Source organism: Macaca thibetana, chromosome 4 (assembly GCF_024542745.1).
Source record: "Macaca thibetana thibetana isolate TM-01 chromosome 4, ASM2454274v1, whole genome shotgun sequence".
Taxonomy (NCBI): Eukaryota; Metazoa; Chordata; class Mammalia; order Primates; family Cercopithecidae; genus Macaca; species Macaca thibetana.
Genome location: NC_065581.1, coordinates 25,576,535 through 25,592,488, shown reverse-complemented (window position 1 = coordinate 25,592,488; position 15,954 = coordinate 25,576,535). Strand labels below are relative to the sequence as shown.

General features: G+C 38.6%; 1 protein-coding gene across 11 annotated transcripts in view; it reads right to left on the bottom strand.

The window, feature by feature from the left end:
• CARMIL1 (capping protein regulator and myosin 1 linker 1) overlaps positions 1–15,954 on the bottom strand; it is a 343,419-nt gene that overhangs the window by 19,661 nt on the left and 307,804 nt on the right. For all 11 annotated transcript variants that reach the window (XM_050788179.1, XM_050788180.1, XM_050788185.1 and 8 more), the window contains 2 exons: positions 7,369–7,481; positions 1,146–1,578 (listed from right to left, as the gene is read on the bottom strand). In XM_050788179.1, the coding sequence (XP_050644136.1) occupies positions 1,146–1,578; positions 7,369–7,481 (546 nt within the window). The remainder of the gene's footprint in view (positions 1–1,145; positions 1,579–7,368; positions 7,482–15,954) is intronic.

Sequence of the window (15,954 nt, the reverse complement as noted above, 5' to 3'; positions counted from 1 at the left end):
CACAGAAGCCATAACCTGACTTACACATGGGTATGTTCATTTTATCACACGGATACAATCCTTCGTGCAGTGACAGGAGAAAACAGAGGTAAAAAGGAAAGTGAAAAAGACTCCTTAACACTTTAAAAGGAGGTTCGAAGAACAAATAATGTTTTAAGTCAGATTTTGGGGGAACTCAGCAAATTTTAAACTATGAAGTATTTCTTTGTAGCAACAGATGATATATATCAATGGTCAAATATTCAATTAATTCTAATAGAATACCTTGACTGTTATTTCTTTTGTCTTTTAAATCTGGAATATAGCAAGGCATTCTTAGGTTTGAAAAGAGAATAATTTTTAGGGTTGAAAAGGGAATAAGTTAGAAAATAGTTTCCATTTTTATATATAATCTAGTTTCAGTGTTTTTATTTCCCTCTGGTAGTTCACCTATCTTCAATATTACCTTCAGTCTTCCATTTGGATTCAGTTGACTGTCTTTTCCCCCAGACATGAGCATTTCCCCTGACCCGGGAACATCTCTGACATGCTTCCACGACATGCACAGGAGTCCCCTGGGCAGGTGGGAAAAGACTGGGGTCTTCAAAGCCTACCTTAGAATGCTGGCACTCCACAAGAGTGTGACCCTCAGGCCAAAGTGAAAACGTGGCCATTTCTTTAGGGTCTGTACTGCAGGTTCTTTAGCAGTAAGTTATAGTTTTGGATTTCTATTTAACCAACAGGCTATTTTTATTTTCTCACCCAAATAAACCAAGTGAGGGCAAAAACACAAACAAGGACAACCAAGTAAAAAATGAACCCCCATTTATCTCACGAAGACAAGGAGTAGATTGGGGGCTACCAGAGGGCAGGAAGTGTGGGGGCATGGGGGGAGATGAAAAGAGGTGCAAAATGGGTACAAAAACACAGCTGATAAAAGAAACAAGATCTAGTATTGGACAGATCAGTGGGGTAGCTCTAGTTAACAATAATCTATTGCCTATTTCAAAATAGCTAGAAGAGAGTAATTTGAATATTCCCAGGATAAAGGAAAGTTAAATGTTTAAGGTGATGGACATATATAAAAATATCACATGCACCATGAAAATATGTGCATCTATTATATATCAAAAAAATGAATTAATTAAAAAGAGGCCCACCCTTACCTTCTGTGCACACGCAGCTCTCTTCTCTTGCTTGGCTTTCATCTCTGCCAGCAGACCACTGCCCATCACCTGGACCCCATACCTCCGCCCTCCCTGTGGGCTGCTCTTGCTGTCACTCCGTTCCACCTTCCCTATTTCTTCCCCTTGACTCTCTTCAAAGGAGTCAGGTGTTTTTATCTCCTCTATCCGTTCAGAATTGCCATTGTGCTCGGTGGCCTTTGTGTCCTTCCTGGGACAGTCCACAGGTGGACTTTTGATGGCCCCTTTTGGTGAGGAGGGTTCTTCTGTCATCAAGATCGTTGGTGGCCGCTCAGATTTGGACCGGGATTTGATTAAGTTGAGAAAGCCACTACTTTTCCGAGAATCTCGCTTTTTCTTTTCATCTCCTCCTTCATTAAGCTCATGAGACTCTGAGCCTCTTGTTGACCATTTCCTGCATTTCAAACCAAGACACAGATCTGTTGTTTTTACTGTAAATAAGTTTCGGCAAGAATCAGTCAAAATATAAATATGGAGATTGCTACATATACAGTAACGATTCAGAAGCACATTTAAAAGCGGATTTGAGTTACTACCTTTAGGAAACAGAAAGGAATGTGGAATATCATCATCATATTCACATGTGAGAAAATTGAGGTGCGCAAACATTATGTATGAAAGATGAAAATGTAACTGGTACAGCCAGTGTGCTAGCTTACTCTAAAAGTAACTCCTCCCTCCCTTTGTTTCTTGTTTTATATATGTATCTAACTACCTGCTCTGCTTGAGAATTCCAAAGAGTAATCTTGAAACAATCCAGGCATAAAGCAGAGGTGGTGGTGCAATTTTCTCCCTTCCGAGAAGAAATTGGTACGTAGTTAATCCATAACCTAACCTCTGCCAAGAGGAAACCAACCAGACCTCCAAATGGTCCATTACTCAAGATAGTCATCAGAAAACAACTAACACACTGGCATCCCACACCACTCCTGTGCATAGTTTTCATGCCGCCTTTCACCTTAAAACCCTTTTAGCCAGCCTGAAAATTTGAGGTGGCTTTTTGGGACTTGAGTCTGGCCATCTCCCAAGCTGTCGTCACTTGCATAAACCAAACTTCGCTTCGCACGTGTTTGGCTCTTTGAGCGGCAAGCAGCTAAACCTGAGTTTGGTTCCAAAAAGGCAGAGAGTATGCTCTGGGAGAGTTTTCAGAGGGAGAATATGCTGAAACTTGGGAAATGGAAAGGGAGAAACAGTCAATGAAATGAGCTAAGTAGGAAGTATCACAGACAACTGACTCATTTAAAGCTGGCAGACTGAATATCCACTTAGCTCCCCTGAATCTCCATTAAAATAATAGCAAAGGATTTATAAAAGAAAGTATAAGCCCTATAGGGAAGAAAAGGCAGAAACAACAAAATTTGGAAGCCAAAATACGCTAGATATGTGTGAAAATTGACTTAATAGATCAGAGAAAGCTGAAACCTAAGCCAACAGTCGGGGAGACCCAGAAGCATGTGATTTATGCTGGTTCCAGAATGAGGAGATGCAGGTACCTCTGCAAGTGGAAGTGAAGGGGAAATGAAGACAGGAAGGTTCTCTTCTTTGTGAAGCCTGCTCAGAAATTCATCAGATCCTCTCCCTAAACCACAGAGCCAATGATGCCCATCCCAACACCCAAGTTCACTCTCCGGAGAGAATGAACCAAAGAAGCTGAGCTGGGGGACACCAAATGCAGCTGAACTGAGTGAAGATCACGAAACAGGCAGGCTCAAGAAAGCCTGCACAGTGAGCAGTGACACCCCCGGGACCCTTTTTCTCACTCTGCATACCAGAATCAGGCAGGCAGGTTTATACCTGCCAGGCAGGAGATCGAAGTTTCCAAAGCTCAACAGAAAAGACCTAAAGATTCTGAGAGTCAGGGATACCCTCTCCCCCAACAAAATGGTCCAGGAAGACCACCATACATTGAAGCCCACCAGTCGATAAGCTCTACCCACAAATTTCCAAGAAGCTCTTCGGTGCCCCATTCCTTTTCAACATGGAAGAGAAAAAAATATTGTGTCCACCAACATGAATAATAGCAAAATGTGATAGCAGAAGTAGAAAACTCAAGGTTGGAAGGCACAACTGAGGAAATATTCCAGAAAAAAAAAAAAGGAATATAAAGAATAAAAAAAAAAATAGGAGAGAACAGGTAGGAATCAGTGGATTAACAGAGGAAATAAAAAATCTGAATAACGGCCTGGGCATGGTAGTTCATGCCTGTAATCCCAGCACTTTGGGAGGCTGAGGTGGGCAGACTGCTTGACCCTGGGAGTTTGAGACCAGCCTGGTCAGCATGGGAAAATCCCATCCCTACAAAAAATACAAAAATTAGCTAGGAGGGGTGGTCCATGCCTGCAGTCCCAGTTAAAAGAGTCTGAGGTAGGAGGATCACCTGAGCCTGGAAGGTCAAAGTTGCAGTAAGCCATGATCACGCCACTGCACTATAGCCTGGGTGATACAGTGAGATGCTATCTCAAATAATAATAATAATAGAAGTTTAAGAAAAAAAGTACAGAGAAAAAAGGAAGAAATTATGAAATAAATAATTTTTAAAAATTCAGCAATAAAGGACATGAGTTTCCAGAATGAAATGGCTTATAAGTGCCTGGCAAATTGGTTTTTTTAAAAAATTAAAAAATAAAAAATCCACCTCAGGGCACATATCATCATAAAATTTTAGTACACTGGGAATGCAGAGAAGATCCCAAATGCTTCCAGAGGAGAGGGAAAACAAAAGCAAGTCAGAAACAAAAGATCAGGACTCAAGTCGACATCAGATTCTCATAGCAACACCGGAAGCTAGAAGATAATGGAGCAAAGCTATCAAAATGCTAAGGTACAAGGAAGACCAACCTACAGTTCTATACCTAGTGATACTATTAATCCAAATGAAAGATATGCAACAGTTACAGAAACTTGTTTTCCAAACTTCTCTTAGGAAGCAATTCAAGAAGGTGCTCCACCAAAACAGGGGCATAAACTAAGACCAACATGGGCCAATGGAAACAGAAAAATGACACAGATGAGGTGAAGGGAATCCCCCAGCAGATGATGAACGGAGATCCCAGAAGACAGCAGTGGGATGGACCTAGAGGACACACTGGAGCTGGTCAGATGCTGGTAAGACGTGTGTCCAAAAAAAGAAAAAAAAACTGAGAATACTTGAACAAATTGAAAGGAAATTTATATCTTTATTGGACATTTAGGAGATAAGTCAGTGAAAGGAATGCAGAAAACAAAGCAAATGAAAAAGGGGACAATTATTAACACCAAGGAAAACAAAAAATTCTATAGAAAGAAAATGTAATCACAGTATACAATCTAACACAGTTGTTAATATTTACATGGTTAGAATGAAGCAAACACTCAATATTGATCTAACTAACTGCTGTGGTTTGTCCCCATCAAAACTTATGTTGAGACTTGGGCTCAACATGAGTTTTGATAGTATTGGGTGTTGGTACCTTAAAGAGGTGATTAGGTTATTAAAATCAATTACTGAGACTGGATTAGTTCTCATGGGAATGGATACATTCTTGAGAGCCTTGGTTGTTATGAAGTGAGTCAGCCTCCTTTACCCCTCCTTTCTTTTTGCACACACTCAATTCTCCTTTCACTTCTCTGCCATGCCATTATGCAGCAGGAGGCCCTCACCAGAAGCCAACCAGTGTGGCCACCCAAACTTGAACTTCCCAGCCTCCAGAACCATTAGCTAAACAAACCTCTTTCCTTTATAAATTGCCCACTCACAAGTATTTTGTTATAACAACAGAAACAGACTAAGACACTAATCATGATAAAATTAAATAAAGAAGATGAGGTAAGGAAAAGTCTGTGTGTCTAAGTACATGTGTGTGTCTAAATATGTGTGTGTGTGTGTGTGTGTGTGTGTGTGTGTGTGTGTGTGTGGTGACAGAGTATATAGGTTGAGTATCTGCAATCCATAATTTGAAATGCTCCAAAATTTGAAACTTTTTCACCATCGACATGATGCTCAACAGAAATGCTCATTGGAACATTTTGAATTTCAGATTAGGGATATAAAACCAGCAAGTATAATACAAATATTCAAAAAAGAATCCCAAATATGAAACACTTCTGGTCACAAGCATTTCAGATGAGAGATATTTGGTCTGTATTATCATCATCTAAGTAAGAAGTTAATGGTTATAGTACTACCTAAAAATGAAACACAGAAAGAAAAAAGAAAGTATGCTATTAAGACAAATGGAAGAAACAGCTAAAGGAATAAAAACTAGTTGCTTCTGGGGAATAGGGAGTGGGAAAATAACAAGGAACTTTTTTTAGGCCTTCGTAGAACATCTGACACTTTATGAGCATGTATAACTTTGATTTTCAAACTTTCTTCATACTACTTCATGATTTTACCTATCCCTTGACCTTTAAAGACTGGACTGATAATCTATTTATAAAAAATTTTAAAATCACAACTTAGTAGATTCCATCATATTATTTGATGATGAAAATTGATGTATTTAGTTCTATTTGTGCACTGAAACAGGAACAGAATCTTCCTTGAGCAGTATCTTTATTAAAAAATATATTTTATACCTTACAAAATTTACCCAACTTTCATTCAGAGACTATTAAAGAAGAAAGTAGCATTAACGGGAGAGGAAATCACACTGGGGCAGGTTTAACAATACGTACAGTTTGGATCGAATGCTTATAAACCACTCCGGTAACTGAATATAAATTTCAGAAGTTTAAAAAGACAAGAGCAAACAATGGTATCTATAAATTATATGGAGACGAGTCAAGATTTTCTCCACTCATTCAACCATCACTAATTGAGGACAGACTATATATTACGGGCTGTGTTAGACATTGAAGCTATAACAAAATAAGGCCCAGGTATTGCTCCTTAAGAATAGCATTCTATTTGGGAAAAAAGACTTGAAAGCAAATAATTAACAGCAATTTCCCATTTTGCAATATGTTTGTGTTGGTTTTTCTTGAATCTTTTACATTGAAAACACATTCATCTATTCCTTAAGTAGTGAAAAAATTAAAACTCCAACAAACTCTTAAAGGATGACGTAGGCTTTAACAGATGTGTGTGAAGGATGGAAAGAAAAGTATTAAGTTAGCAGTAGAGAAACAGCAATTAATTCAGGGGTGGGTGGGAGGAGCAGTCCCAGAAAAGCTTCAAAGAATAAATGATATTTAGGTTGGTTCTTGAAAGATAGGATAAGAAAATTTTGCTAAGTATAGTATGCTAAGCTTCAAGGCCAGGGTCAAAGAAGACAAATAATTGGTTCCTAAAGGTTATAAGATTCAGTAAGTTACACTGTTATGGATATAAAAATTTAACTCACTGCCACTTCACCATCCCGCCGAGGCAAGATAAGGCACATCCATCTACTAGAATTGATTAGTTGCTTCCCTACCTGTGCCCAGCCTGCCGCCTTTGGCTTATCTGGCTTACATTTGTTCCTGAATTTGGTATCTCAAGGTGAAGAATCTTCATAAAGACAAATCCATGTTAAGAGCGTAGTTTGGGATAGATTTGTATTTAGTTGAGGATTAAATAACGTGGTACAAATCATGCTTAAAGACTGAAATGTTTCAAGTTAAAAAAGTGTTAACAAAAGTACCACTGAACTATCTTCTAAGGGAACTGTCTCAGTAGCAAGAAGACAGGAGAAAACTCTTCAGAAAATGCTAACTCTGAGGGCTCTTTACTAATTTTGCTGTCATTTTGACACTGTCTGTTAAATCACGCCATTTAGCAATGACTTAGCCCCCCAACCCCATAAATCAAATTATGAACAAGGAGAAGCTCAAAGTAAGTAATTCCAGCATAGCCATGATCAGTCCCCTGTAATGGAACTATCCAAGTGATGAAGCCCTGGAAGAATCTTGGGGTGGGACATTTTGTGGTCTGGTTTAGAATCGTACAATAGGTCTCAAACTGGAGCATGCCTCAGCATAACCTGGAGGGCTTATTAAAATATAGATTGCTGGGCTCAACCTCCAGAGCTTCTGACTCAGTAGGTCTGGGGTAGGAGTTTGAGAGTTTGCATTTCTAACAAGGTCCCAGTGGACACCGGTATTGCCGGCCCAGAGACCATATTTTGCAAGCTGTCAGAATAATAATTTCCATATATAAAATGCAACTGTTACTAATTTAAATATGAATTAAACAGCATTATTAGTGAAATTACTCTGAACTCACTTGGAATCCATTTTGGTCACCTTCTTGGTGAAAAATTCATCTACACCTTCATCTACTCTCCCCATGTGACCATTCTGTTCACCATCTTGGGAGACTATGTTGGCAGCACAGACCTGCAAAACAAACAGCTGTGATGTTAATTCACATGCACCTTGATTTAGCAATCATTTATTACTATATTTAAGACACTGTGATTAAGGGCTATGGGAGGGACAAGGCTCACTAAAATAGGGACCACATAATCTACAGGAATAGAAGCCATATGTACAATCATAACATAGACAGGAAGAAACAAAAGTGAGGGATGCACTATAAACACCATGCCTTGTGGAGGATTCATGCTGACTGGTGCATCAGAAGCTGGGACCTAACAGATATGACGAGTTGAGTGTTTCTAAAGGCAGTGAAAGGCACTGCAGGCGTGTGTAAGGGGAAAGGGAATGCATGGAGAAATGAAATATGCACTGACTTCTGAGAGTGGTGATAACTCCAGGGGGCCTGAAGTGTGTGGGTGGGGCTGGCTGCTAAGGATGGAGCATGGCAGATGCTAATACTGGCTTCCCCTAACCCTTTCCCCTGCCTACTTTCTTTCTTGCTGGAAGAGTCCTAGGGTCAGATTATGGATACTGATTTGCTTAAGCTACAGTCCCCTTCCTCTTGTCTGTGATTAATAGGCATGTGAGTGGGATATAATCGTGGTGTGTGAGATACAAGGGGAAATTTGCTAGGGAGCTCATGCGGGCAGGTTTTGTCAGGAGGACAGAATGTGTGTTTCCGCAGTTATGTGAGGGAGATGTGATGTCTGAGCTGCGGAAGGCCACTGGCATTCACCAAATGGGGAGGCCCAAGGATAAAAGGCCGCATGCTGGTTGACAATAACAAAGCAGAAAGGGGAAAGCACCTGGGTACCTATGCTCTGCTGCTGAATAAGCCAGGCCTGGATCCTGAGGCCTCTGGATTTTTTGTTAGGTGAGAAAATAAATATTTCTCATTGTTTAAGTCACTTTTGAGTGAGTATTGAGTATTCCATAATATCCAGTTGAATACTTTCCAACTAATAATACAAAAACCCAAAAGGAGCCTTATGCTAAAGAAGAAGGAATTTACTCCTTAGATGATAGGGAGACACCAACGCAGCAGCATGGACCAACCTGAATTCTGGGGAGGTAATTCTGGGGCAGCATGAAGGACCAATTGGAGATGCCAGAGAATATAAGCAGGAAAACCTGTTCAGGAGCTGAAATCAAAGACTCTTGTAGTAATTTAATCTAATCTGGAGGTGATGAGGCACACTAATGAAGTGGAAAAGTGAGAACGGAAAGATAAGAGCTGCCCAAGATATGGTCAAAGTTTCTAGGCCAGGTAAATGGGGGCATGGTTCCAGGGAACACGTTACAAAGATCATATTTGGGGAAAAAGCTGTGTCTTATCTCCTTGAGTGTTTGAGGTATTGTGGGATATCCAGAAGCAGGTGTCCTGCAGGCAGCCAAAAACTCTGATCTTATGAGAGAGGCTGGTGGTGAGAAGCTATCATAAAGCTATACCAAGTAGCATGTCTTTGAAAGGACAACTCAGAGTGAGCTTAGTCAGATGCTTGATTTGTGTCTGCAATGTATATTAATATTTCACAGATAGGTTGTGGATGACTGAGAAAGAGCATGCATCTTGCCCATGCTGTTGGATACAAGGACAAATTTTCATGTGGTTGGGATACCTGGTCTAGATGTCTTGCCATAGAGTGGTGGGAAAGCTGTTTCCTGTAATCTTGATTTGCAAGTCTCAAGGTGCCTAGGGAGAACATGGCTTATGTCTGTATGGAAATTGCTTAAAGAAAAAAACCCTTGAACAATCATCCACTTCGTTCATCAGGAAGCTCTCATTATGAAAATGAACTGTGTGTTTGAGTTCATGTTTGTGACATGCTGAAAAGTGAAGAGACAACAGATAATAGACAAAGAACCCTATGAAATAACAATTATACCTCTCATCTGAATGGTGCTTTATATTGGAGCAAGGATTTCCTTCGTGTTGCAAAAGAGCAGAAAATTCGCAAAGTTCTATAATTCCGTTATGCAGAGAAACAAAGCTCAATGAATAACTTTTATTTTGATTACAAAAGATAAAGTAGTACAGAACTTGCTTGTATTATATTATTTTTCCCTTTTGGAAAAGAATGGAGCATAGAATCTCTATCGCAGTAACAGCTCCTTAAGTTAATATAGTACTTGATAGTTTACAAGTGTTTTACACATTGTTATGTCACCCCTACGTCTACCCTTAAACTGAAAGAGATAGTACTATCCTACTTTTTGGTTAGTCACAGATCAAACAGTGACTCAGAAGGTTACCACCTGGTCACCTAATTAATGGATGAAGAAAGATGTGACCCCAGGACATACAGTCCTAACACACGGCTTCCTCCCAGCTTCCCCCAATGGCTCCTCTTTCCATTTTGGAAAAAAAAAAAAAAAAAAAAGGTAAGTTTTACTTGCATAATTTCTCCCCTCAGGAAAAATTTTTCTTTTCCCGCTTGGAAACAGAAGTCACAGCCAGCACAAAAGGTTCTCTGGGGATGTGGGGTACATCAATGGGTTTCAGTGATGGAGGCACAGAGCTGAACAAAGCAGTCTGCTTTCCTGCAGGACAGACCAGCTTTTAGGGCTGGACTGGCCCCTACAGATCCTCCAGTCCAACTCTGTCATTTTAGAGATAAAGGGACAGAGAGCAGACAGGTTAAGAGAAGTCCAGTATCACTGGGAGATCTTCCATGAGACATGGTTTAAAATGCATCTGTTAAAATAGGAAGCAGGAGGTGGCATCAGCCTACATGAAGAGCAGTAGAAAAACTGAAGACTGAATTGAAATGTAGTTTGCAAAAGAGTTCAAGGTCAAATGCACATGCTGTTTCAGCTCCTTTTCTAACAAAAGCAAAGGAAAAGACAAACAGTTATCAGAAGTTCTCAAAATCCTATTTGCTTTCAGTCTTCTCTGTCAAGGAAAATACATTTCAGACTGAAAAGGGTAGCACAGCTGTTGGAAAGGGAGTGAGCAGAAACCTCAGCAGTGAGCCTGGGGCCAGAACCCACTGCATTTGCACTCAGAGAAAGGTTTTTACAAATAAAATCAGGAATTGCTGTTGTTGATATTTGATAAAGAAGGTTAAAAAAAAAAAAAGAAGGTAGATTTTGCACCTCCAGTGTGCAAGTGCTAAAAGGATAATTCGTGAATGGTGAGAAAATAAGGTGGTGATTGTGAGGACTAAAGACAATTCAGACCACCCTCTGTTTTCCCTCTGCCAGGGTTATTACAGTGAATACACCAGGGAAAGACAGTAGGCGGTGCGCCTGGATTTTGATGTGGCAGTTGCCAAATCTCTCACAATGTCTTCATAGGCTGGATGGATAGGAATGGACAGGAAGTAAGGACAATTAGGTGTATTAGTAACTCTTCGCACAAATATACCAAGGAGTGCTAATTAGTGAACTGAATAATCATGGAATGTTATGTGCATATATTAGAATGTAAAAAACATGGAAAATTAATTAGCTAAGCAGTCAAGAAATAAGGAACCCAAAGGAAGTAAAATGAAGAGCATATAATAAAAGAAAAAAAATAATGAACTTGAGAGGATTGATAAAACAGTTGACTCTTAGAAAAAGACTAATAAAAGAGATAATGACAACATTAAGAGAAAAGGCATTAAAAATAAGTTAAAATGAAATGGGACATATCTATATAAGAGATTAAAGCTATTGGTATAATAAATTAAAAACTTAAAGGAATTCTATAAACAATTAAATGAACAATTAGACTAAATGGAAGATATCCTAAAAATACATAAATTATCAAAATGATCTTAAGAAGAATTAGGTAACCTGAACAGATCTATGACAAAAGAAATAAAATCCTTAGTAATACATCTACATACAAGTATCACATGCACACAAGCATAAAGACAACACTTAGGGCCCAGATGGCATCCCAGTAGAGGAAGAGACAATCTCTATTACCTGCAAACCGTTACAGAGAATAGGAGAAAAGAAAGAGCTTCCCAACCAATTTTATGAAGATAGTATAACTTTGAAAGTCAAACTAGATGGATGGTTTAGACAAGAAAAATAAACATGTTAAGTCTCTCTCATTTATGCATATAGATGCAAAAATTCTCATAAAATATTAGCAAACAAAGTCTAGCAGTGGATTAAAACAAAGCAAAAAATCATGATTAAGAATGTTATAACACTAGAAAAAGTATGTTAATGAGATTCACCCAAATTTCACATTAAAAAAGAAAAATTATCAGTGTCAACAAATACTGAAAAAAAGAATCAAACTACCATTCATTCCAAAACAAAATCAGCAAAACAGAAGAAAACGTTCTCACCTGAATAAATTACAGCAGAAACTGCTTTGTGTCTATTTAGTGTCTATTCGCTCTTGTTGACTCAATAACAAAACCCTGACTTATTTGGAATATCAATGTGACCAACTGGCTATTTATCTTCCTAGATTTTTTTGTAGCTGGGGATGGAAATATGGTTCATTTCTGGCCAGTAAGATGCAACTGGAAGTATACTAGGACTTCTGGGTAGTTCAGATTCTCTGCTGCATGCACCCCCTTTTCCTCTGTCTGAAATATATGTATAAAAATAGATTATAGGCCTTGCCTGAGAATAAGATCAATACCAGTCACCTGGATGATACAGCCATTTTAAAGGTGAATGCAACCTGTAGTTGAATAAATAGAAGTGTCCTATTTAAAAGGAGAGAGTCAATGGGATGGGTGTGGTGACTCACACATGTAATTCCAGTACTTTGGGAGGCTGAGGCATGTGGATCGTGTGAGCTCAGGAGTTTGAGACCAGCCTGGGCAACATGGTGAAACCCTGTCTCTACAAAAAATACAAAAATTAGCAGTGTGTGGTGGTGCGCACCTGTAATCCCAGTTATGTGGGAGACTGAGGTGGGAGGATCACTAGGGCCTGAGAGGGGGAGGTGGCAGTGAACCGAGATCGCACCACTGCTCTCCAGCCTGGGTGACAGAGTGAGACCCTGTCTTAAAAATAAATAAATAAATGGAGAGAAGAGATATGGCAGATCTTAGTAAAGTACTCTATTTTGTCTTGGGTGCCACATTGCAATTTATTCAGAACAGAGTAACAAGACTTATAAATGGATTCTAGACAATTTCATATGAAGAACATCGAAAGACCTGAAGAATTAAGATTTGACCCACAAATACTGTAAAGTCTACTAAGTGGAAGAGACTTGGATACCACGTGCCACTCCAGAAGACAGAAACAAGATGGCTAATTTCAAGCTATGCAGTTAAGAGTTTTAGCAACACAAAAAATAATTTGCTAATAATTAGAGCTTTAAGACCATGGCAGCTTCAGAGAAAGAAGTCATTGTGGATGGAATGGCCAATGAACAGCTGTGTAGGGATTTTTGAGCACCTGATGAGGGACTGAACAAGATGACTTCAAAATCCTTTTCAGCCTTATGACACCATGAGTCAATGCATACAGGAGAAAACCTATTACCCAGGAGTTAGTCTATTTTAATTTGAGTTGGTTTGTTTCATCACTGGGCCGACTAGTGTAGGGCTACGCCTTATGCCAATATATGGCAAACTGACTGATACTGACATATCACACCAAGTGAATCCACTGCATGGTATAATATTTCAGAGAATGATCAAAGACAAATCAGTTATCTGCCCTGGACTTCATATTCCCTTGAATATTGAGTAATCTTTAAAATTCCTTCCACTAGGAGATTATTCCAGTTAGTGGTAGAGTCAGCATTATATCCCAGTCCAGTGTTTTATCCGCACCTCTATGCAAATTTTTCAATGATTTTTCCTTAAAGGAATACTTTTCACCTACAGTTATGTTAGGAAAAAGTAGAAAGGAGCAATAGCTAACTAGCAGTGGATGAGTGAGTATAAGCACGCCTCCATCCCTGGTGGGTGTCATGGTTAGAACGCTCACTTGCAGTTAGCTGGCCACGTAGCCAAGTTCTGGAAAGTGGTATTCAAATGAATATGAAGCTCATCCTTTCAGACCTGGCCCATAAAACCTCAGGGGTATGGGCCTTCATGCTTTATGTCATCCTCCAGCTGAATGCATATGACTTGAAGGACCAAAAAGGAAGGTAGAGCCACAAAGTAAAAGTAGCCTGGATCCCTGACAACTATAGCATCCCCTCGCTGGAAATACTCACAATGGACTATGATATGAACAAGAAATAATCTCCAAAATATCAGAGATTTAACATAGTAAAAGTTTATCTCACATAGTAGCTAGTGTTACCCTACCTAATAGAGCTGAACTTCAGTATCCGAGGGGGATTGGTTCCAGGACCCTTGAGGACACAAAAATCCATAGATGCTCAAGTCGCTGCTATAAAATGGCATAGTATTTGTGTATTACCTACAAACATCCTCCTGTGTGCTTTAAATAATCTTTAGATTACTTACAATACTTAATACAATGTAAATGCTATGTAAATAATTGTTACACTGTATTTTAAAATTTATATAGTTTTTTTCATTGTTGTGGTTTTTCTAATTGCCTTTTAAATAAATATTTTCAATCCAGAGTTGGTTGAATGCTCAAATGCAGAATGTGTGGATATGGAGGACTCACTGTACACTACACATTTTCCCCCTTTTCTCTGCTGTAGCTGGAACATTCTGGTACCTGAGAAAATGGCATTTCCACTCTTAAATTACCCATGTGACGCTCTTTTCCCAAAAGCAAAGACTTTCTGACAGTCAATTCAACTGAGGAAATAATTTTTGAATAAAATTTTATGTAAAGTTAGCTAATTTGTTTCTTAGTAAACATGGGTAAGAATCCCTTTGAATTAATGAGGGTAAATGAGTGTGGTATTAAATCAGTTTCCAGGAATTTTTTTCTCTTCCTCCTCCATTTAAGTATAGAAAAGGGAGAATAGGTACAAAGGCAAAAGCAAATATAAGATTTATATTGTAAAGATAACTAAATTAATAAAATGGAAATACTAGCTTTGAAGAACAATGCTTTTATGTAAAGGATGGCATATTTTAATCCTATTTATTTCAATAAAATATCCTATTTTATTTCTATTTTATCCTATTTATTTCTATTTATCCTATTTATTTCATGACAACTCTACGATGTAGGCAATGCTGGTATTTAGAAACAAGTTGGCTCAGGTTTTTAAAAAAAAAACCCACAAGCCTCTGTCCACATAAACACTGTCAGGGAGTGGGAGAGCCCACTGGCTGAGCCTGGCATCCTGCTCTTACCACTACAGTAGAAGGTTACACTCTATGGGCTAAGCAGCTATAATGTAATGTTTAAGAATTCTTTTATCTACTGAAAGAAAGAAAAGAAATGAAAAGAAAAGAGAAAAGAGAAAGAAAGGAAAGAAAGGAAAGAAAAGAAAAAAGAAAGAAACATTCTATCTCTTGTTATTTAAAAAACATCTTTGTTTTTGTTATTGGAGTGGTAGAGGTGGAATTAAAACATATAACTAAAATATCTATATCCATTGTTCTTAAAACGACTGTGGTTTGATCTAAGGTTAAATTTTTGTGCCTAGTTTCTTGTTTTAAAAATAGGCTATCTACACTTCATATTTATACAAATATCTATTTGTACATTTTTAGCACAAAAATCGGTCATTACAACATGTTTGGCCTGGAAGAAACTGGCATGCTGGCATTTAACTCAGCCTTGGCGTTGAGAATTCTGACACCTGGAAAAGTTCATTTGAGGCATTAGGGTTCAGAGACAAACTCTAGAAAAGCTAAGACAGGCTTTGGATGAACTGATTTTACTCAATCATAGGAAGAAAAACAATGATAATTGTTAATAATTGCTCTTACTAAACACTAGTAATAAAAGTAAGCCACAGCATCCTCATTCTTAACTGAAAAATTTAAATAATGGTGCCTGTGTGGCAGCTTCACAGGGCTGTTAGACATGAAAGCACTTTGGAAATTGTAAGCAGTGTGATATCATAAGGTAATATATTTTCACTATGAACTCAAATAAAGGTGTGCTAATCTATACTTCTCAGTCCACCAGTACTCTGAGAAAAAGCCAGATCTATTTAGACCTCTGGCCATAATACATTATTTTGGAACTTACCTTTGTATTACGCAGTCCTTATGGGAAAACAGCCTAGAGTATGCCAACCTTGTGAGTCCTGGCTTCATTATGGACAAAGATGAAATCTCTCTAGAACAGACTGATGAGGTTGGGACATGTTATCCCAAAATATGGCGCCTTGGCATTTGAGGAAATAGTAAAAGCAGGAAGGCCATTCTCATCTTCCCCTTGCCTTTCTCCCTTGAGGCAGGTCATAAAAGTTTCATTCAAGAAGCACCCTCCCTACAGGAAGATAAAAGAAATGTCCTCCCTATAGCCAGAAAAAAAAAAAAAAAATGTCTCTGAAGACATGGGGAGAGGGAGAAGAGTCTGAACAAACAGGCCTTGCTAAGTGCCCCCAGTTTATTACCATTAGATCATACCCTCTTTGTCTAATCCTACTTCTCTGTAACTATTCACTTCATCAAACTTAGCATAAAAATAC